The sequence below is a fragment of the Lichenostomus cassidix genome, chromosome 14 (genome assembly GCF_008360975.1).
Source record: "Lichenostomus cassidix isolate B80296 chromosome 14, HeHo_3.0, whole genome shotgun sequence".
NCBI lineage: Eukaryota > Metazoa > Chordata > Aves > Passeriformes > Meliphagidae > Lichenostomus > Lichenostomus cassidix.
Window position 1 is genome coordinate 12,402,173 of NC_139495.1, and position 24,277 is coordinate 12,426,449.

A 24,277-nucleotide genomic window follows, 5' to 3' on the forward strand; every position below is an offset into this window, starting at 1 on the left:
TGCAGAGCCCAGCATTCCACTACTGGACTGTGCCAGAGTCTCCTCCATGTGACAGCAAGTCTTTCAAAAATATTATACCCCTATTAAGAATCTGGAAGAGATTCCTTTTTTTTAAAAGCTAGAGAAATTCACCTTCCCCACTCCCCTCAACATTTTTTGCACACTTTGAAGTGTGTGGGTTTTTTAAAGGAAGAAAATTGCTGAAGTCATTCAAAGTATTTAAATTACTTTGCAATTATATCCAGCTGGCAACTTATAGGCATTTTTAAACCCCAGTCTTTTATACACAGTTCCTGCTTCTTTCAGTGCAAACACATATAAATGGATTGTTAGCCAAAATTACCTGTATGTTTAAATTGTATTTATTAACAAAACGCTGCTGCTGTTGTATCCCATACATTTTAACAGGCACAGTAATAAACCCTTCAAATACTCATAAATTGTGTTTTCTAAGATCAGTATATTGTGCTGGTGCCACACAGGGACCCTAAAGTTAAACAGGCGACCAGGCTGGTCAGGAATCCTGCAAACTGCCTGCAGAAAGGCAATAATCCACCTGCCAAAGCCCCTCCTAATGCCTCCTGCTCTTTTTCATGCAAATACCAATACATGTTCCACCCGCAGCAGATGAAGTTCACGTAAACTTCAGGCAGACCCGGGGGGAGGATGGCTGATCCCCCCGCGCCGGCTGCTCTCGGATCTCGCCGAGGAGCGCTCGCTGTCACCCTGTCACATATAAACACAGCCGGGTGCGAGCAGGGCGCTGAGCGGCAGCGCTGCTGAGGCTGGGCTCCTCACACCTGTGAGCAGAGCCCGGAGCATCCATCCATCCATCCATTTATCTATCTATCTATCCATCCATCCATCCATCCATCCATCCATCCCTGTGCCGCCGGGCCGGGCCGGGCTGGGTATCCATCGCACCGCACCGCACCTGGAGCCCGCTCCGCGCCCGCCCGGCATCCCCGCACACCTCACCTGGCCGGAACCCTCTGCGCCCCTCACCTGGCCAGTAACCCCTCACCCCCTCACCTGCTCGGCAGCCCCCTCACCCCCTCACCTGACCGCCCCAAATCCCCTCACCTGCCCGGAATCTCCTTACCCCCTCACCTGCCCGGCACCCCCTCACCTGTCCGGCATCCCCTCACCTGCCCGGCACCCCCTCACCTGTCCCTCACCCCTCACCTGCCCGGCACCCCCTCACCTGCCGGGCCCCTCAGGCCCCTCGCCGCGGGCAGTCCCAGCCCCAGCCCCACGGTCCCCGCTCTCCCGTCCCTGCCGCGGGCACCGCTCGGCTCCCGGCGCAGGCACCGCTCGGCTCCCGCCCTCGCCCGGCCCCGCACGGCCCCGCAGCCGTACCTGAAGGGCATCTCCCACGCCTGCCGCCAGCTGCCACGGTTTCATGGTCGGCGGCGGTGCCGGTGCTGCGCCGGGAGGAGCCGGGGGGAGCCGGGCGGCCCCGGCCGGCCCTGCAGCGCCCGGACCCCCGGCAGCATCCACCGCCCCTCCCGGGCACGGCCAGCCCCGTGTCGCTGTGTCCCTGTCCCTGTGTCGCTGTGTCCCTGTGGCTGTCCCTGTGTCCGCTCCGCTCCCCGCAGCTCCGGGCGGAGGAGGGCAGCTCCGGGCGCGGACGGGGAGCGCTCCCGCTAGCCCCGCTAGCCCCGCTAGCCCCGCATCACTGGCAGTGTCGGTGGGACAGCGCTGTGACTCGCACCGTGCTGCTGCCGCCCTGGGCTAGAGCTCCGGCTGGCTCTGCCTTCCCCGGCAGCGCGGGCGCTCGGCGGAGCCGTTCTCCTGGATTCCCAGATAAGAGCAGCTCCACGCTGCCTTAGCTAAAAACCACAGCCTTGTGGGAAAGGAAGGTGGGCACCCGAGAGCAGATTGCACTCAATAATTCATTTATGGAGTGGCTTAATGGATGGGCTAAATATTAGCTGATTATGAAAATACAGGCGTGGTGCTGAAGTTTGTAGGGGTTCACTGTTGGGATCAAGCCTATCCAAAGAAGATGGTTAACATTTGGATTAAATGATGATTAATTTATTGTGAAATTCTGGATTTGTTTTAAAATAATATTGCAGACTAAGTTATTTTTGAGACAAAGACTGGCTGGAACTGAAGGAAAACCTGAACATCTTTCTCAAGAGATGGCAGCAATGAATCCATTTGTGGAGCAGAGAAAAAAAGAAAAGTTTCAGATAAACATCAAAAACTGATGCCTTCCATTACACAAAAGCATTGCTCATGCCCTCCCAAATAAGTTGCTATTTCAAAGTACATCTATTTATGCAACTGAAGTTACAATCTGTAAACAACCACTTGTACTCTATTGAAAAATTCTACAGATGCTGCTCAGAAGACTTCTCTAATTCTGTAAAATGAATTTTCATGCCACACATACACTATTTCTCAAAAAACCCACAAAAATTTATTAAAACATCTTTCAATATGCGCCATTATTCTGCAATCAAAAATGAGACTAAACAATCTGATCTCTTGGAAAAGAACTTCTATCAATCATTTCCTTTTGGTAAACAAGTCAAAGAATTTTAGCCCCATTTTGGCAGAAAAGGAGAGACAAGGTTTAATTATTAATTGTTCTGTGAGAACAACATATAGAAAATAATATTAGATTCAGACTGTAATTTCAGAAGGTTTTCCTTTGTTTTGAAGTTTATATTGTAGCCATGCTCACCTTATTACCTGAAGGGAAAAGAAAACCAAACAGATTATGAGACTATTAAGGCACCTTAATCATAATAAAGAAAAGTGTATAATTTAAAAAGAGAATTTTTCAAGGGTTGGCCTGACCACTGGGCTTAATAGCCAGAACATCTCAGAGCTCACACTGCCTCAATTGTGGGGCCTTGACCACATTATTCATCACTTCAGTTCTCCCACTTGTAAAATTAGAATAATACGACTTCCACTGTCTCCCATCTCTGCCTTCTCAGGAGGGCTCAGAGGATTAATGACCCTACAATGCTCTGAGAATGAATAAACACTAACTGCTAAGGCAGAGCTAATATGTTTCAGAGCATTAAAGCACTGAAATGCTAAAAATTGCAATTAAACCACCTTGTGTGTCTAAACATGGGTGAAGAAAAATGCAGGGATTACTAAAATACCATCTTCTACCACTTACAACCAACAAAATACTATGGGTTGGCTTATTAGTTCTGTTGTTTAAATCTGATTTTTACCAAATATTCCTAGTATTAAGCTCAGTTGCATTAAAAATGGCAGCAGCAGCAGCAATTAGCAGTGCTAATTTACAATTCCAGGCTGTCCAGGGCAAGGCCATTCAGAGTCAAAGCACTCAGAAAACTTCCCCATTACCTCTGCCCTGTTGTTTTGAGCCTTTGCAGCACATATGGGCATTCAATCAGAGGACCTAAACTCTGGCAGATGCTACATGTGGTCCTCAGCACTGTTCTGCAGAGGTCCCCATGCTTCATTCAAGTAATGAAAAAGAGTTTGAACCAACTAATTAGCTCATTAGCAAAAAAATAAGGGGGGTGGGAGGATGCACTGGCAAAGCACACCCTGCTGCAGAAAGATCTGCATCAGTCACAAAGTTGTAAGAGTCAAATTCAAAATAATGGTCTGAATTACTGTGTCCAACTATAAGAAAAAGAGAATTGTAAATTCATGTTTCAGTCCATAGAAATAGTTACCTTGAATAAAAACCTTGCACATTATATATTCCATACAGCACTGTCTCAATGGTGGATAACCATGGTTCTTCCACCTCACAGCGAACAAGAGGTGGAACGTCTGAAATGCTCTAATGGCCACTGAGAGCAGGGCTGCTCCTGGAGTCACTGCACAACTGGGATCCCTTTTGTGACAGCAGGGATACTCCAGAAGCTCTGGGTGCAGCCAGACCCTCTGGAGCTACAAAGGCAAGAGTTAAACTCCCTGTGAAGCAACCTGTGGGGTGAGCAAAGGCTTGAGTGAGGAATCACAGCAGGCTCAGCTGCTGGACATCCTTGCCATGACCTTCTCACACATTCCCTACCATGGGCAAGGCATCTTCTGACCCTGTGTCCTTGCCACCACACTTGCAGGGACAAACCTTAAATAACTGAAATACTTCTGTGATGGCAGCAGCTGCTGAAGTTTCAGCAATTCCAGATTTCTATCTTCTTTACTGGAGATTTTCAAACAAATATTTTCAATGTATTTACTGAATAGTATAGACAAGTGCTGTCATGTTATGTCTCATGGCACATCAAAAGTTCTAAATAAATTCAGTGGTTTATCATCCCTTACTTCATTTTCTCCTTTAAAAAAGAGAATGTTTTTCTTCTGAATTATCCAATTGACAAAGAAAATCATTTCACAGAGAAGCAGACCAAAGCAACTAACTGTAAAATATGTGCCTGTTAGTGAATGGTGCAGCTGGAGCTTTTTTTAAACTCATCCAAAGGTACACGTGTCATACTAGAAAGCTTCCAGCTCAAAGTCTTCAGTGTGTTACTGATTCAGTCATAATTTCCTGAACTAAGTTTCTGCACTGTGGGAACTATTAAAAACCAGCAAAACTACTGAAGGAAAATGAATCCTGGTAAAATCCAAAAGCATCATCTCGAGCAGAAGGTTATTTTGCACCTGTACAGTTTTTAAAGTGCTTTTCCAACAGAGCAGTGAAATGTGGTTTAATCTTGAACACACATCCATGTCCAACACATGGGGGCTCTGCCTGCCCGATGGATTCCTGCTGGAATGGTTCATTTCTATGTGCCATGAATGGGCAGCACCACACCAGGGAAGCCTAATGAAGCACATTCAGATGGGAAAGTATCATGTGATTGATCACAAACGTGCTGCAGTTTTATGCCAAAAAGGTTGGTGGTTACAAGGTGTGAGTCTGGGACAGACAAGCGACATGTTCAACCAAATCCAACATCCCTCAGGGGTCACAAACTGGTCACAAAAAAACAATCAAAGCTCAAGGAAACCTACATGAGAATGCACAATGTTAACTGAGGTAAGTATTAACTTTTGGAGAGAATTTAAATGAGAAGGATTTTAAACCTGAGCTATCAAAAGAAAGAGAATCAGAAAACAGAAGTTTTTCCTCTACGAAGCAGAAATTTAAAATGTTCTCCAGAGGCTGGACCCTGCATCATCCAGTGTTGCTAAGCTCACAATAAAACTGATTACAAAAGTACACAAAACCAACTTGCTTTAGCATTAGACCTACGCAAGAGAAGTTCCAAAAAACCCCAGTGATATACAATAGCAGGTGTTTTCAGAAAAGATTTCTCTATATATTCAAAATGTCAGTACTTTTCTTTAGCCAATTGCTCACAAGTAGCCTCCATAAAGAATCTGTAAATGTGATGATGCTGATCTGAACTGCTCCCTTTTCCACGGTGAGTTGGTGTTGCCTTTTCCCAAGGAGGTGTATTTGCTATTGATGTCTCCAGTCTCTCTGGAATGTTCTAGCTCTGTGTCAGCTGCACATTCAGAGCAGTTCACAAATGAAGTAACTTTAACATTAAAAGTGGCCAAAGGCACTTTCACACTCTTGCTGTAACACTAAGTGCAAAAGTTTGCAACTTATTAAATGAAAATTTTATTTGCTATACTTTGTCAACAAAATCATGTCTAACTTCATTGAGAAACAAGAAATCAAACACCATCGATAAAATGGTAGAGGAATATAATTTTGATGCAACTAAACTAGCACTGATCTGTTACTTCAAACATTGCTACAAAAAATAAAGTTTCTTGCATAAATGCTATGAAAACTGCCATAAAAATAACCAATCATGCCTGTATTCACCCCCCTGTAAAGAGCCCAAAATGCAGATTGCACAGGATACTGATTTTTACACAGCCACTGCAGCTTAGGTCATGTTCCAAAAAGAATTACTTATCCAAAGCCCTAAAATAAAGCAAAGTTCCTGAAGATGCATCAAATCAAGGAAAAATCTGTATTCCATTTTTGTCAAGCACAAGGAAAGCACCAGACACCATTTGCCAGCAGCTTTAGGGCTGTTGACTCTTTTTTTGAGCTTTTTGCAAAGTTTAACGTGAAACAGAAGGTAACAACACCTCGACCAACACGAAGGAGAAACAGGTCTCTGAAAAGTCTTGAAGAAAATAATTCCTTCTGTGCTTATACATATTCACAGCCCTGTTGAAATGCTAAAGTAGTCCCAGGAATTTGCATTCCTGGGGCAGACAGCATTTCCACAGGAACAAGGATTACTGGTTAAGGCTGCAATATAGACTTTAGCATTTCACTCTAGATGTCCTTCAAAGGTAATCTGCATCTGCTATTACATGCTGTTCCTAAATAAATTATAACTTTTTTGTTTAGTAATCAGAAAATGAACTTTTTACTTCATTGTGAGTTCAAAATGTCTTCCAGTTCTGCAATTTCTTTTACCTCCCACAGTATTAGAGCAAATCGTTCCCTCAATAAAACTGCAAAAGGTTAATTTGTCTACAGAGCCTCATGACCAGGAGAACACAGATGTGACAGTGATCACCACACCAGTGTGAGGGAAAATGTCAAAACACAATGGAAAATACAGAAAAAAACTGGAAGTGCAATTGCTTCCCCTGGGAGATAAAACAGTGCAAGGTATTCCCTTCAAATGATAAAGTACAGCCTATGCCACAGAACAAGGCCCCCGAATGTTGCTGAGAACATCAAATAAAGGAAAAAGAAAATATTTCCCACTCTGGATCACCACTGGAAGTCACTGAGGGAGCACTGAGCCCTCACCTGCCATCCTGAGAGGCTCACCCACCCAGAGGGGTCTGGGTTAGACTTTGCACCCTGCCTTTGCCCCCCAAATAAAGCACAGAGAGCACAACCCCCTGTGAGACAGGAGTGAGTCTGACACATCTGTCTGCACCGACAGACAGGGGTCTGAGCAAAGGAAACAGGAGGACACAGTTCAGAGATTTCTAGAAAATTTCTGGCCCAGAAAGTGGACAGAGAAATCTCCAGTGCAACTCTGTGAGATGGATGGAGGTACAGTTCTGTTGAGAAAACTGATAACTGCCTATTTTTTATTCTTAGGTAATGACAAATCTTTATTTTGCGGCTGTATTTCTTTTTACTCAACCTATTTTCATTTTGCAGTTGCTCTCCAGATTGCAACACATACCAGTGAGACTTTTGTCACAGATGAACAGTATATACTTCCTACTAAAATGAATGCAAAGATCCAAATATCTTTATGAACACAGGACATAAAGCACTGCAGGGATTGTTACCTGAGACACTTTAAATGTATTTTCCTCCCTTAATATAAGACAATCACACAAATGCCACCCCCATGTGTCCTATCAGGTAGAAGGCAGAGGTTGAGACCACCTCAGCTCAGGTACTGGGGACCTTGTCTCCTCTGAAGTCCTCTTGGCACAGAGAATGTCACAGCTTGTGGACTCAGGCAGCCACTGGCTCCTGCTCATCTGTGGCACAACACAGTCGACTAATTAATTTTTTAAAGTATTCAAGATGTGACACTTATATGGGATTGAATACAGATTAGCATGACAATAATCACTAAGCTTTTGTAGCCTCAAATTCGTCTCCTCGCAGCAAAGTTCCCTTTAATGTGCAAATGAACGATGCCACGACGTATCTGGAAATAAACAGGCTCATTATGATCGTGGCTTGTCACATGCACAGGCATTCAGGGTTATATTAGTAGCACACACCAGGCTGGCAGATAAATAAAAATCCATGCCCAACTGCCTGGTGCCACATCCTGCTCCATCCCACCTGAGCCATCCTGGAGTGGTGCTAGGAAAATCTCCCTCCCCACGAGTGTTTCTGGATTTCAGTTGTTTTCACAGGTTGGGAGGGCTGTTATAAGGAGAGAATGTTTGCCAAACTGAGCGAAAAGAGAGCAAAAGGGAAATGAAATTGTCTCAAAACTTCAAACCCAGCAAAAGCCATGAGAGGGGCTGAGAGGAGAGACGGATCACACAACAAAATCCAGAGCTAATGGGGAGACAGGGAGAAGAGCTGGCTAGAGTGTTCAAAACCCTGAGAGTAACTTCCTTGAGTAAAGGAGAACATAACAATTGACTTTTTCCTTGTGTTTTCTTTTTTGAGATGAACTAAATCATGAGTCTGGAGACACTTCCCACATCACAGGCCTCACTTCACACACCACAAAAGGACCAGCATGTCCTCCAGGAAGAACAGGGTGCCCAGAGCAGCTGTGGCTGCCCCTGGATCCCTGCAAGTGTCCAAGGCCAGGCTGGACAGGGCTTGGAGTGACCTGGGACAGTGGAAGGTGTCCCTGCCATGGCAGGGGTGGAATTAGGTGATCTTTAAAGTCCCTTCCAACTCAAACCATTCCATGATTTTGAAATCCATGTGCTACGGCAAAAAGGGCTGCTCCTGGTAGCTGTTGGTAAACAAACACATTCCTAATAGCATCCTCAGTGCCAGGGCAGTTAATTATAGGGTTTGCTTCATAGTGAGATGGAAAACAGAGCTCAGAAATAGATGGTCCTTTGGAAGGATTTAGGGAGATCAGTGCTAAGTTTGTCATCCATCAAGGAATGCACGCAGGATATTTTATACCAACATCCACACGAGATGCTTCCAAGAATAATGAGTGCACAATGTTTTAAAAACAAATTTCACACATTTTCCTGACAAAATGTTGTGGACTCCTGGTGTTAATTTTAGCAGTTTCAATTGGATTTGGTACGGCTGGAAATGCAAGGGGAAATCTGCAGTAATCAGGATGTGACACTCATTAACACTTTCACAAAATACCCACTGGATTTGCATAAACTCTGCAAAGATTCATTGGTGAATCTTTAATATGAGATTTCCCTTGGTTTTACTCCACATTCAGCTCCATTTGCCCTCCCTCTCTCCTCTCCCCTGCTAGCGAGGACTGCTGTAAACAGTTCATAACAAAGCATAATAAAATGTACTGAAAAACTAAAATATACTTGTAATTACCCCAAAGCCTATATAATTGCATATATAATTTCATAAACCACAAATATTTCTCAAGAAATTCTTCTGTAAGGGAGAGGAAATACTAATTGGATACAATGGCTTGATAGAGTGGCACTCCAAGTCACTTAATAAATCTGGAGATGCACAGGCAAGTTCTTTAATGACCTGAGCATAAAACCCATCCATGGCCCAGCCTGCAGACAGCACAGGGTTTGCATGCAAAGCAGCATGGAAAGAGCCTAGAAAATGGAGAAAACCACTAAGGCAGTGAAAACTTTCTGAATCTGACACAAAAATTTTAAGTAAATGCCACTGTGAAGGGAGAAAATTCTTGTTACTTGCAATGTCAGGCAATGTGGCAATAAATTTAGAAAACAAATAAATACATCTGGGTCATTTAAGTCTTTGAGACAGACAACCTTCTCAAGAGTCAATATTTGCCAGGAGTTTCCAGCTGAACTCTCCAGTAACTACAGGACCACACTGACTACATCAGCATGGGCTATTGCAGCAGACATTCCAACATATAATAGGAAGCTCCCAATCAAAACAAAGGTTATTTTCTCTTTTGAACTATTAAGGAAAAAAAACCAACAAAACATTACCTGCTTTAAAAATTCTTATGGAAGCTCATTCTGCTGATAAAAATGGTTTTAGGTTACCTTTGGTTTTAAATAGAAATCTACAAGAATGGTTACGAGTTCAGCATTAATAGGCTAGATTTAAGTAAAGTAAATATAAGATTCAGAATAGAATTTTAAATTCATTTCAATTCTTCTCCCTGTCCTAAATTCCTGCAAACAGTCATAAATGACATTTAATTTCTGGTGTGCTCTACTCCAACCCAGCCATTTCTGCTGCAGCCTAAGCTTTGAAATGATTTGAACTGTGTACATGGAACTGAACAGCTCCACCAGACAATAGATTATCTCCCTTGCTTGCATTTTGAGCAAATTTATTGACTGAGAGTCTTACTTCATTGCCCTACTCAACACATCATTATCTCTGATATCCCACGAGCACAGGAGAGAATTTTCTAAAGGAAAATACAACCCAAGTGTGAGGCCAGGATACATTCCTGTATTTTATTTCTGGTTAAACACTCAGGCTCTCATCACCTTTATGTCTTTTTCACTAGTGAGTAATGGAAGCAGGCTGGGGAGAAAAATGAATGTAAGTGGTTTTATTTGTCTTGTGGAATCTTTTTAGAGATAAATTAGAACATCAGAACTTCGATTTTTTTTTCCTGCTGAACAACTGTGAATTGTGCTGAGGTCACTTGAAGTGTAAATACTCTGAGCACTTTTCATTTGGGTTTTCATATTAAAAAAAAAAAAAGTATACTCAAAGTGGAACAAATTTTTTTGTTACGGTTTAGTAAGCAGAATTCTCATTCCAATGCTTTAATACTCCCAAAGCACAACTGATCACAAAGCACCAGCAGATCTTGGTAAGTAAAAACTCAGAAATTTTTCTCTAACTCAGAATTGCCCATTTCCAAGGCTTACCCATCACGAGACAATTTGCATCCACAAAAAAGCACAAAACTTGTGAGAAGATTTCAACAGTCACAATAGCAACAACATCCTCTGTGCCTTTCCTAGAGGAATTCTCCTGGTTGGATTCACAAGAGGACTGCCAAAGACAGCAAAGCACTCTGGCATTCCCTGGGTCAACCCTGCAAGGGTTCCACCCAAAACTGTAGGGCATGAAAATGAATAAATCAAAAAATAAATACATTGAAAAAGGCATTACAGGCTTTCCAAGTGCACTAATGACATGTGAACTCCCTGACCCCGGGACTGAAATGGTGGTTATTCTTGGACAACCACTGTGAAAATAAGCTGTTAGAAATAGGAGGTCTTTGATTTCACTAATTCAGATGGCACAATAATGACTCTTTGGAAGGTGATTTCTCCAAGCTGTCATATCTGGTTCACTAGAGGCAAGGCAAACAAGTTCCTCAGCTATTTCACTTCTCGTTTCTCTGTCTCAGTGGCAGTGATCTCAGATCAGAACACGAGCATGCCACAGTGTCCCTGGCAAGAGAGATGTAAAGCTTCAGGGACAGCAACTGTGTGCCTTGTGTGGGTAAGGGTGGCAGGGAGAGAAAGAAATCCCAGAATGGAAAACAAGAGTAAGGAGAAGGAGTAGAAGGAGTAGGAGTAGAAGGAACAGAAGGAGAAGGAGAAGGACAAGAAGGAGAAGGAGAAGGAGAAGGAGAAGGAGAAGGAGAAGGAGAAGGAGAAGGAGAAGGAGAAGGAGAAGGAGAAGGAGAAGGAGAAGGACAAGGAGAAGGAGAAGGAGAAGGAGAAGGAGAAGGAGAAGGAGAAGGACAAGGAGAAGGACAAGGACAAGGACAAGGACAAGGACAAGGACAAGGACAAGGACAAGGACAAGGACAAGGACAAGGACAAGGACAAGGACAAGGACAAGAAGAAGGAGGACACTGTGTACTATGCTGCTTCATAACCCCTGTGCCTGGGGGTGAGGAGAGCAGGGTGCACAGCAACTCAGGAATTACTGCAGTATGGATAAAATACTTTTCCATGACTCTAAGGTGATTTTTTGGGCACTCATCCCTCGTTGTCTGCAACCTTTGCATCAAGACAGAAGTCGGAAACCTCTTGGCAGGAATTTGGCCCTGAGGAATCTGTATCAGTATGAATTTCTTGAAATGCTGGCAAGAGGGGAAAGCAGAGGCAACAGTGTGAAGGATGGCAGACTGTCCTGGCCACAGAGCTGGCACAGGTGGAACGAGGCTGGGCAGATGTGTTGGCAGGCAGCTGTGCTTCAGTGCTCAGCCAGCCTCCAGCATCCCCCCAGCACTGTCCTGCAGCACACAGAGCAGGGCTGGGGAGACATGGAAACTCTCATTTCTCAGGGACAATGTGGGACAGCAAGGCCACCAGCCCTTCTGCCCACTCTCAGTGGCAGAAAATGAAATAACTCATCGTCTGTGCACTGAGAGCTCTTCAGCCTGAACTGGGATAAAGGCACAGGTCCAGCACAGAGCTGGAAATAAAGGAAACAAAAGATTCCAAATGGGGAAATTCCCTTTTCCTCATTGTATCATGCTCATGTCTCTGCTCCACACACCACCTTCCACCAAAAACACTTTTCCAGACATCAATCTTCTCTTTAAAACCACACAAAAAGTCAGTACTACTATTCCATTCTAGTATCAGTGTTTTTTATCTCCTGATTTTGGAATTATTTTTCCCACCAAATGCCACCAACTCCTAATTTGTTCAGAGGTTCCTATAATTTCATAGCCTTTGCTCTCCTCTATTCTCTTCAGAAAATGTCTCCATCCCCCCATTCAGAAGATAAATTAAAAGGTTGCAAACCACTATTAAGTGTTAATTTTACCTGGAAAACAAAATGGCATTCACACTCTGAACAACAGAGAAGGAAAACAGTGAAAATTCAGGACATGAGTCAGGGCAACATATCCCACGTTGACTTCAACTGAAAAAAGTTAATTTGTGGATGTAAAATTTTCAATGAAAATTACAGTAATAATAAAACTGCAAGTCAGCTTTTTACTGCATTGCAATAAAACATTACTCAAAGCTTCAGTGTGTTGTATCTCACTCTAGTGGAAAGTTCGAAAAAAAGAACAAAACTATTTAGGGGGTTATAATTTTAGATATATCTGTATCTATATATATCTATATATTTATATAGATATACATGAGATGTATGTATGTGAGATATATATATTTATATTTCTATCTATAAAAACCACAGGGAGGTTGCCAAACAAATACATTTGCTGAGACATTTAAAACAAATACAGTGCACCAATATTCTATCAGTGACAGAGAGAGAGAACCCAAGAAAAACAAGTGATCTAAATTACTCCACAATCCCCAGTGATGCTCACCTGAATGCCTGCTGCACTGAATAAACATTATATATTTATCTGTATGCAGATATATTTAATGTCCTTAATAGACAAGTAAGTACAGCACCACTCGATGGTGATTATTTGGAAAATAGAAAAGCACCAGAGATGTGTTAGGAGGACAATGCCAGGAACAACAGCCAGTAATGTTTTGTAGAGAAGTTGTTTAGATCAGTTGTTTACCACAGGCAGGGAGGCTCTGACTGTCAGGGCTGTGACAATAAAGTGCCATCACTTTCTAATAAGATGGGAAGAGTGAGGCTTAATTTGCACAAAATAAGAGCATTTTCTGCATTCTTGCGAATTTTCACACATCATTAAGTCTTTTTTTTTGTATTAGCCTAAGAACTGTGGGGTTTGGGTGATTTCACTAGTTGAACCTGAAGTCAGAGTGGGATGATTTTTGGAACATTAGAGCACTTAAAGACTCACCTATTTTTATCAACACCCACACCCAGAGAAGAGTGACCACCACATCACCTCTGCTCTGGCAGGTTTATTATTCCATTCCACCTTCACACAGTGACTTCAGCTGCTCCTCATGACTCAAATGCTTTCCAAGTGCCACAGCTACCCTGCAGACTTCTCAACACATCCCTTCTAAGATTTTTAATTGGCTGCTCCATCTGCATCCTTAAAACTTAACAATATTTCAAGAGAACATAATATTCCATATCCGTGTTTGTTTACATTTTTATAACTACACATCACCCCAAGCAAATAAACTGTGTGAGCACTGTTTTCTAACCTGCGGAGTTATGCAGTATTTATTGCAATTGTAGAATTCATACTGTTATTATGAGAGCATGAAACAACAAATGTAAAATTAAAACTCATCATTACCTTGAAATCTGGCATGAAACCTGAAACTAAATTAAATCTTATCTAAATGCCAAAATCAAGGAGAAGAAAAACACCACCAAAGGGAAAACTAGATTCTCTGTCCTATTTCCTATTCAATTTTTTTTGCATATTTATGAACAGAAAGACAGAAAAAAGGTATCTGAACAGTCCTAACTGAATCACCTGGAATACTGAGAGGCTGGCATGGGGATGAATGGAAATATCTTCCCATCAAAGACCTTGAAAAGAGTCTAAATCTACTCCAAATGCAGACTTGGAGAGCTGTGAGAATACAGCAAGATTTAATTCCCTGCATGAGTCTTATACCATACACTGATCAAGACCAATGAAAATACCCAAAATGGAATAATTTTTTCCATATCCAAGGAGATAAGAAACCATTTGCCTGGGCACAACTCAGAAACTGAACTACTCCCCATCCAGCTGCACACAAAGGCAGAGATGCAGAGGAATTCTATAAAAACATTCATTGAAACAAGAGGGAAAGTTCCCACAGCTTTTCAGTTGTGGACCTGACAACACAAATCCAATAAAGAATCACACCAAATTATTTTTCTTGCAAAATGGGGCAGGATGCCATTTGGTTCAAATCTGCTGCTGCAATTATTTGGTCATTAGACAATGATTCACCATTCCAGGCATCTTCATACACACTTCTTCTGGCCTGTATCAAAGAAGGCAATCTACTGGGTAGCAGAGCACTGGAAATCAAGTTTTCCCAGAAAAGAAATTTTTATTTCTGTCAATTCTAGTATATAAATCTTCAAATAATAATAAGCTCAGAAAATGTAATGTGGCTAGAAACTACTCAGATAAGCAAAAAAATGGCCTTCAATACAGAATGAGTGTCAGGCCAAGGAAAGGAGAGGACAATTGGAATAACAACCTAAGTCAGTGCAAATCACCCCTGAACTACCTGAGAACTCTGCAGGAGACCACCAGAGATGGGCTGGAAGGAAAAGAGCTGGAAAAGAACTGCCTGAAGAGTGAAGAACACAGAGTGGAGTGGGAATATTTGAACAGACTAAAAGAAATAAGAATGGAGATCTGAAGGGCAAACCCAAGCTCAGTGATTAATGCAGAAAGGAGCAGCAGCAGCAGCAGTGCCATGCCAGGTGAGGAGCAGGCAGCACTGCTCCTGCTGAGGAACCCCAGGGGATGAGGGGCTGATGTGTCTCAAACCCCAACAGCTGAGGGGCCAACCAGGGCTTGCTGGCAACAACACACAAGGGTTGTTGGTGATAACCAGATGAGGACTGAGATCATCTCTCCTGATCTGAGCTGGGAGAATGACAGAACGACAGAGTCCTCTTGCTGCCTGCACCACTGAGAATCAGAGCCTTGAAAACAAGCTGCTCCAGAGTGGGGGCTCACCCTAAATCCATCAGAATTTAGGAGCTGTTCCTGGGAGCTGCTCCTGCACTTCAGCTGAGCCCTTCTGCCAGGGAAGGTCTTACTGCCGGCCTTTCAGTTAAGTGAAATACAAATTGGTAACTGTTGTTGATACTAATTTCTCAGACACTTATAACTAAATTATCCACTAGAGAGCACAGCAACATTTTCAAACACATTCTGCTTATGCCTGCAAGTGCCAAGTGAGGTCCTTGTGGCGCTCAAAGTCACTCTCCACACAAGAAATATGCTAAATAATCTGCCATGCACAGCAGAGATAAGGGATGGACTCAATACAAGGCTTGAACGAGGAAAGGTCAACAGACCATGAACTTTTAATGAACAAATTTCAGCTGTTCCCAGCCTGGTGTGCAGTTCTTGGACATCACTGATGAAATAACTCCTTTTGCATTGTACACTTTTGTGTATAAATATATAACAGCATACAAGAGAAAGAGAAAATGCATTCTTCCTTCCTGGAGGAGAAAGCCAGAGCAGCACTGCTCATCAGCATTCTGGGCAAGAGCTGCTCTGCTTCCTGTTCTCCAAGATATTCTGGTGATGTCATGGCATTTTTATTTCTCATGAAAGAAAATCTTGCATCATTTACTATTTCCCATTTTAACGAGCATCCTATAAAACCCATCTATCATTTAAAAATAAAATATTCTTCGGTTTTGCCTTCTTTTACAGTTGCTGAGAACAAAAAGAGCATCATCCCTATAAAGTACTCTGGAATTTCTGCTTTAAAATATTGTTTCAAACTGCTGTATTCCCTCAGGCCTTCATCAATACATAGACAAGGGTGCTCACAGCACACACAAATGTGAACAGCACACCTCAGAGCCACAGGGAGACACATTAACTCCACTGGAGATCTTTACTAAATATGTTTTTCTCTCTTTTCCCACAAACCATTTGAGTCAATCATTGCTGGAAAAAGATTAATAGCATAGAGCATCTTGTATTCCCAGAAAAACGCAGAACTTGGCATATCTAGTCAAATGTGTTCAGAAGTGGAGAGATTGAGACACTGGGAAAAAAACGTCAGTGAAAGTACTCTGAAATAAGCCTCATGTAAGAGAATTCTTGCTCTAAACAGCACCAGTTACTGCTCTACAATCTGAAGAAAAGGGGGTTTATAGACATTTCTCATTTATGTTGGCATCCCCATGAATATAAATGAAATTAGGAAGCTGACAACTACCACAGAATGGAAGGAGCAAGTGCTAGGAAAACGTTCCCTGTCCGTGGGAATTGCAAGCAGCACAGTCAGCTGTGAGGATTGCAAATCACCTGACAATTCCTGCCAACAAAGAGGGACAAACAGCAAGGTGGGGAAAACCCAAATCAGCAGAAAGGGATGAACACAAACCACAGCAAAGGTGCTTCAGGAGTGGAAGGGCTAACATGGATTTCCACAGCTAAAACTAACAGGGCTTTGAAATATCATATCATACAGATTTTTGAAGTGATAAATGCAATATATTCATGGAATCCTAGAATGGCTTGGGTTGGAATGGATCTTGGGTTGGGGGAAAATAACCAACCAAACAAAAAATACACCAAAAAATGACATAAAAATAGAAAGAAGAAATACGAATTCTCAGGTTTTATCAGCATAATCTACCATTATGGATAACTCCTGGCACAAGTGGGTTAGCCAGTTTACCAAATCCTCCTCAATGCTGAGAAATGTATTTTAATGTCGACAGACCTGATTATTTCCTCTTTCTGCCTTTCACATCTCACTAATGGTGCCTAAGTCAGGGAGGGAGGGTGTAGGGGTGATATCTAAAATACAAAATAAGGCTAGAAAGCAGCAGCAGCAGCAGCCAGATCCTACCTGGAGAGCAGATTTGTGATACAGGCAGAATCTCTGACTGCTTCATCAAAAATCTGAGCCTTTTGTGATGATTTCCAGCCCCAGTAAAACAGTTCTGTGCAGCATCAAGTGTCCAGGTCTTGGCAGCAGAGCTTCTTTGAAGGGGGAAGGATTTCCTGGCTGGAGATGAAGTGCTGACCCGTGGTGATTAGAGCTGCAGCTCCTTCACCTGCGTGGTTTTCAGGAGTGTTTTGCCTCTGCAAGAGTTGATGAGCAGTTTAACATCCTGCTGGGAAAATAATAGCTTCTATATCCATGTGTGGACCAGTTCAATTCATCTAGGGAAGAAAAGCCTCTGTAGGTGCAAAGGCTCACGAGAAATATATACTTTTAATAAAGCATTTAGAGGCAAAAAGAATAAAACTGACTTTCCATCTCAGTTAAAGGAAAAAAATTTGTTCATGTTGGACAAAGGCTGAAGCTGATGGGCCGAAGGCTGATGTCTAGAGTGCTCCAGACACTTCCAAATGGATTCCAGGTGGATTTATCTTTTCAAAAGGTGTTTTGCTTTTGTTTAAATTCCTGGTTTTAAATTTGCCAGAAGTCACTCCAAAGAGGGTAATTTTTAGAAAGCATTAGCCACAAGAAAAATTAAAATAAATCTAGGCTAAAGCAGCAATTTTATTATTCAGAAAAATTCTGCACCTCTGACAGGTTCAAGTCTATCATCCCACAGCAAGACCTCACAGAAGGATGAGAAAAGACTCAATTTGAGGAAAAGGCACACCAAAGAGGCTCCATTAATTAAGCAAGAACAAAGGTACATATTTAATCCCATGGAGAGGTGGCATTTTGAACTCCTCAGTGTGGGCTCAGCTAGGCCCCAGTGTGGGCTCTTTATCCAGAAGAGAATCACTCCCATAAACGTCACCTTTTTTGGCTTGCAGGTGACATTTGCACATTTAGGCAGGCAGTGCTGAAGGAGCCCACACACTCAGCTGTGCCAACAGCAAATACAAACTGCTGAGGTTCCCCCAGCAGGGTCTGGGAGCAGAGAGAGCTTTGGGGTCACCCTGCAGCCCCAGGAGGAGCTCAGCACAGGGTTTGGTTATACCTGAACATGCACACTGCGCAGCTCTGAAGGGAAAAACCAAATAGTAAAAAATCTGTGATTTAGCAACCCTGTGGAGCAAGGATGAGGAGCAGAGTGAAGCTTTTCCTGCTGCACACCCCGAGCAGCTGACAGAGAGCTGTTTTACATAAAGGTCGTGGCTGTGCCCCAGCAAACCTCGCTTGTCAAGGACAATAACACAAATCAGAGCACCACCAATGGGGTGTAAAATGACTCCAGCTCTGAAATTCTGCGCTGAGAATCCCCAGAGTGCTCATTTATCAAACAAACTTCTGAATCTTGGAAAGACAGCGACGCTATCTTAACAGAATCACTTTTTTTTTTTTTTTTAATAAGAGCTCAGCTCATCAATACACAAAAATTTGGTGAAGAATTCATTTTATATGAGCTCCTTCACAAGCTCCAGATTATCCATCTTGGTTTTTTGGAATGGAAATAGGAGTCTCATTTCTCTGACAAATTGAAAGATAATTTTTATCTTAAGCTTTCCACAAATACTACTTTTGTGTAAATTGAGAAAAGCATAAAGCATGTGTATGATATCATTCTACAAAATTAACAGAATTATTTTCACACTGATGACACTAAAATAAACTCGAAATACACATAAGAAAAAGGTTCCTTTTTTATCTTCTCTCTACACACCCAATGAAGTGGTTCTCTGCATATATTTGATATAAAGCTTGACACAAAATTCAGGCAGCCCTAGATCTAGCTATATTTCACAGTTTAGATGTTTTTAATTAAGAACTTGTGAAGAATCGAAATGCATGTGCTTCAGCATCACACCAGCAATTTCCAAAGCAACAAGACATATAGTAAAGCAATGGGCTATCCCAAACAGCCCATATGAGCAGCCCTATAGTCCAAAAACATATTCTGTTCATTATAATAGTAGGGCAATATTTTGCACAGCAGAATTGAGAATGATTCAGGAGAAAGCTGGTATTTGGCTAATGCTGTTTAAATTCTGGCCTAGCGTTTCAACAAGCAGTACAGAAATTTAACCTTGTCACAAATGTTCTGCTTCCTTCAAGCTGTTGAAAGGGGAGGTGGGAAAGGAAAAAAATTTTAAAAATGGGACAAAATGAAGCAATATATCCATATATCTTGTAGATAAAAGCACCTAATCCCAGCTTAGCTTCCATACAATAACTCTTCCCCAAGAGCAGCAAAAGGGAGGTAATTTCCCAGCGAGGTCTTCTGGGGTGCTGGGATATATGGATCCCATTAACTGAGGACACAGCTCTGGAGCCCATTCATTTATCCTGCAAAGCTGATGCTGAGCAGGGGTGATGCTGCTGCTTGTTGAGCAAAGGGGCCATGGCTGAACACTCACTGGGGAGTGTTGGCTCCCTGAAATTCCTGGGAAAGGCTGAGAACGCCTGTTGGGCTGGCTGGTGGGGATGCCAAGTGACCTCGAGTGTGCTTAGGCACAGGAAAATATCATTGGTGATGTTCTGAGCTGCAGTTCTGTTACCCAGCAGCACAGGCAGGGCCTGGGGCACTCCCTGCACTTGGAACTCTCCCTGCCAGATGTTCCATTGCCTTGGATGTGCTCTGGAATGGGGAGAAGGGAGAAGGCAGGGATGGCACAGCTCTGCTGAATCAGTAGGGGCTGATGTGGCACCACAGGGACAGGGAATCAGAGCCTCAAGGACATGGAATCCAGAGCCAAAGGGACAGGGAGTCAGAGCCACAGGGACATGGAATCCAGAGCTACAGGGACTGGGAATCAGAGCCATAGGGACAGGGAATCAGAGCCACAGGGACAGGGAATCAGAGCCACAGGGACAGGGATTCCAGAGCCACAGGGACAGGGAATCAGAGCCACAGGGACATGTCAGGGTTCCATGTCAGGCTCAGGGAGCTGCAGAGCTACCTGGTGGCTTTGCAGGTCACTGTGACAGTGCTGACAAAATGCCCCACATGGCATCTGTGCTCCTGCCACCTACAGAACTGCCCCAAATTTAGGGAAAGCTTTGTGCTTTTGGGAAATGCTTTCTTTCTCTTTCCCTGCTTTAAAAAAAAACCCAAAGGAATACTGTAAAATATGATACCTCTGTCACTGAGTTCTTACAACCTAATCTTGTTTTCTTTGGCACCTTTTTTTTCATTAATATTGTATTGTACTCTCTTAAAAAGCTTCTCCAATTAACTTGTGCTGCTAATGACTGCCAGACAAAAATTGTGGAAAATGACAGTAACTGAACACTGGATTTTTTCCTTGTTTGCCCAATTGTTTGTGAATGTGCCATGATTAGGCCACTGGATCAAGTGAGGAAAGACAGGGAAATAGTTTATATTGCTAGAGTAACTGAATGCTGGCAGACAATAAAAAATAACTGTGCATGTGTTTGGCAGTGATGAGAATCTCTGTATCTTCTTCACACTGCTTTGCAAGGGTGCAACTCTTCCCTGGGCACAGCAAATGAGATACAAGCTCATCAGCTTCAGGAGGGTTGGAAAAAACTGGTCCCTGGCTATGAAAAGACATCGTTTTAAGGGTTTAATTTATGTCCTTTATTCTGGGGGCTTTCCTGCAGTGTATCAGGTCTCCAAAACCCCAATATCACTGTGGCTAATCTATAATAACACAACTATCTGCAGCTCACTCCATCTCCTGCACCAAGTCATGAAACTCAATTACCAAGGGAGAGCAAAGCTGAAGAGCCAAAACAATGATGCAGAGCAGGTGTCAGGGTGTCAGGGGAGCTGCCACAGGCATTGCTGGGTGAAGCTGAAGCACTCCAGAAATCCAGAATACTCGGAGCAGTTCCCATGCAGGGCAGCACAGGATGGGGGAATTTGTACTGAATTTATCAGGGTAAGAGGCCCCAAGTTCAACCTGTGTCTCCCCTTGATGTCTTAGGAATTTTTAGCTTCTATTCTTCACATATCTGTGTGGTTCTAGGCTTCATAAAGTGCTAAAAACCTCTGTTCCCAGCACCTTCAGCCAAAACAATTCCTCTGAGTGGAAATCCAAGGACACTTGGCTGCCTCAGAGCCCCAAAATATGTAAACAGCAGTGAACTGGGGAGAGTAGGCTTGGGGTGGTTGACATCATTGCCTAAGGGTGTGATTGGAGAATTGAGGCCCAATATGCTAGTAAGACAGAATTTATAAAACATGAAGAACTCCTGACCTGGTGTCCATTTTGGGTGTAGCCTCTCAAGTAGGCTCTGTCTGCCCTGAATGCATCTTAAAGGCCTTTAATAAATTTGTCTGCTTTTTATTCTCCTAACCCTGTCTGGCCTCTGTTTCAGGTGAGCCCTGTTAAGGTATCACCCTGCCCCCTTATTTTACCTTAAATAACGTTGTTGATGTAATACAACATTTACATGTTGAGGTTTTTTACCTCTCAAAATAAGCATTCCTCTCTCCTCTGTTTTAAAATGCCAGTACATCAGAATTCATTACAGAACCAAACAAAACCAGTACAACACATGCATTTAACAGAGAAATAAACTGCAGCAAGAAATGGGCTTCAGTATTTAATGGCATGAATAATGAATTAAAAATTAAGTTTAAATTATGTTGAAGGTCATAGAAAAAGCCTCAAAGAAAGATAGTTAAACAGACATTAAAAGGAAGATTTAAATAGGTGATCTTTTAGTATTCTAGCAAAAACACTCTGTCTTTCACTCTTTATTTAAATTAAAATACCACTCAGTGACTGACCTTTTTAACATGGCCTAAGGGAGCAGGGTATGATCTTGTTAGAAAAGAAATGATATTAAAAGAGCAATACTATTAAAAAGCAGAAGATGATGGAACCCACAGATTAAAATTTGTTTGCTCAGGGAAGATTAACTTTTATGGAAAGTCCTTCCTGCTACAAGCAAGACAACTGCTGCTGTTTCCATGTTGGTAACTAGTTTATGGACTGAGTTAATAAAACTGTCCTTGAAAACAAACCACAAAGCTAAATCACAGCTTTGCTGACATTTCAGCCAAAGTGACTCTTCTTTTGAGCATCTCCCTGGGAGGCTTGCTGGGGCAGAGCTGGACTTCTCTAACTCCCTTTTCCTGAACGTTCCTGAAAGTCTGTCCTTCAGCTGAACACCCTGACTCCCAGATTTTCATCAAGAGAGGTCAGAGATCTTGTCAAAAAACCAAGTGGAAGGCAAGACTTTGGCCTGCTGAGCAGTTCACAGAAAGGCACCTGAGACAGTAAGAGTGTGTGTGTGTACAGCCCTGTAATACCCTAAATATTGCTGAGGGAGACAGACACAGCCCTTTAACAATCTGCACCTGATCCTGATCTCTGGTACTCCAAGTCACTTCCCAAAATTCCCATTTCCCTTACTTTAAACACAGTCTATCTCCAGAGATGGAAAGAGTCATGGCAATGACTAACACCTAACCCCACCAAGCATTAAACAGCTAAAACAAGCTACTGAGTTCTCCTTTCTGAGAGCTGCCAGCAGAGCTGTGTCCTCACCCTGTGCTCAGCAGAGAGCCCCGAGCAGGCTGTGCTGAACCTCTGCAGCACTTTGGCTCCACAAGGGAAGGGCTGGGCTCATCCCACACTGCCCATCCAAATCCCCATCCCCATGGCATTGGCACAGAAACACTGCCATCTGACAGTTTCTCACCTCACCACTTGGAAACTGAGAAATGTGTTCTGTCCCTGCATTTCCATGTGGATTTTAATGGATTAAAGCATCACTGTCAGGACTTAGAGGAAGTTCATATAAATTAGATGGCTGGCAAAACCTTGGGGAGGTTGTGTCCTTGACTTCACTGAACCTGTCTGGTGTATCAATTAGTACATTACTAATTAAATATAAACCACTTGAAGAATAAACTACATCCAGTGAAGCAACCAAAACCTGATGTCACAAATTCTGTGTTGTTAAAGAGAACATTTCAAAATAAAGGTGCCCAGGAAATCACACACTGCTGTCTTCCTTCAAGAAACTCAAGTGAAACCCCCAAAAATGCAAAGACTTAAAATCTGAGCCAAAACTACAGCTTATTTACCTTCTTGGGGTGCCAGTATTCAAATATTACCAAAAAGGCAGAGCCATGCATGTACATACAGGATATTCCACAATGTTTGGAGCAACAGAGATCCATTTTGATCCTCTTGGCTCCTTTTGATGCTGAGTTTACTGAACATACTCAGAGGTGACAGCTCCTCTATTAACAGAAAGAATAAACTGGAAGCCCTCCAGTTCTTTTGCTGCAGAGACTGAAGTGAGCACCACTGAAATCAGGCACAGCCTGCTGAAATCACGTTTGTGTTCATTCATTTCAGCCTCCTCAGGAGGTGAAAACCACAAAAGTTACCAGCCAGGCCAGGAGGTGTGGATCATTCCCTGGGTGTACAGTAGATGCACTGTAAATACTTTCTTCACTTTAATTTGTGGCTGGAAAGGGATTAAAGCATAGCAGTTCTGAGAGCAAAACTTAAGTCAGTGCTGAGGGTTGGATGGATTTCTAAAAACAAGCATCTCTATGAATTTATACACATTGTCTGACTTAAATTGCTGGATTTTTTCCCCATCTTTACTGAAATTTAAAAACAAAATTCTCCAGTCAGGAGAAACATACAAATATAACCTTTTCCTTTTCAGTTCTCAATATAGCCCTTTAGAGCAATTAGTCTATTAAAACCAAAAAAACCCAAACAACAACAAAACCCCAACCAAACAAAAAAGATCAAACCATATGTTCTCATCTATCCTTAAAGAAAACCAAGATAATTTGAACTCTTCTAACCTTGCCTTTTTGTACAGAATTTCTGGGGTTTTGCTATACGGAATGGAGCTGATTTAACTTTCTCTAACAAATTGTTTGATATTCACTAATAACAAAAACCTTCTGTCCTTTAAAATCTCTACATGCAGAAATAACTCGAACAAGAGAAATCCATCACAAAATTAGATGGTTTTGAAGATTCAGAAAACAGACACATGATTTTTTTAAAGATCAGAATCTATTTGACTCAATTTAAGTTTAATCACTTTTTCAGATTACCATGGAATCTTCACCAAAATTATGTCTCTTTCAGTAATTTTATATAAGAGCTTTAAAAAAGGAGTCTCCAGGATTAGCTAAAGATATTAGCAAATCCACGGTGATGTGGGACTTTCTTGATTTTGAGTCCAAAGTCTGCAACATTGCTGGATTGCTAAAAATTCTGTTTCTATTCACTTTCATTTGTAGCTATAACCAACTTTCTGAATTTTG

General features: G+C 42.5%; 1 protein-coding gene across 13 annotated transcripts in view; it reads right to left on the reverse strand.

Annotated features, from left to right (window-relative positions):
* The window catches only part of RBFOX1 (RNA binding fox-1 homolog 1), a 1,091,692-nt gene that overhangs the window by 574,697 nt on the left and 492,718 nt on the right, over positions 1-24,277 (reverse strand). For 4 of the 13 annotated variants that reach the window (XM_085074917.1, XM_085074913.1, XM_085074924.1 and 1 more), the window contains exon 1: positions 1,360-1,798. The exons of 8 other annotated variants lie outside the window; for them this stretch is intronic. In XM_085074917.1, coding sequence (XP_084931043.1) covers positions 1,360-1,404 — 45 coding nt within the window. In that variant the 5' untranslated portion in view covers positions 1,405-1,798. Of the gene's footprint in view, positions 1-1,359; positions 1,800-24,277 lie in introns of those variants that run through there. One more of the 13 variants, XM_085074914.1, reaches the window with a different exon arrangement.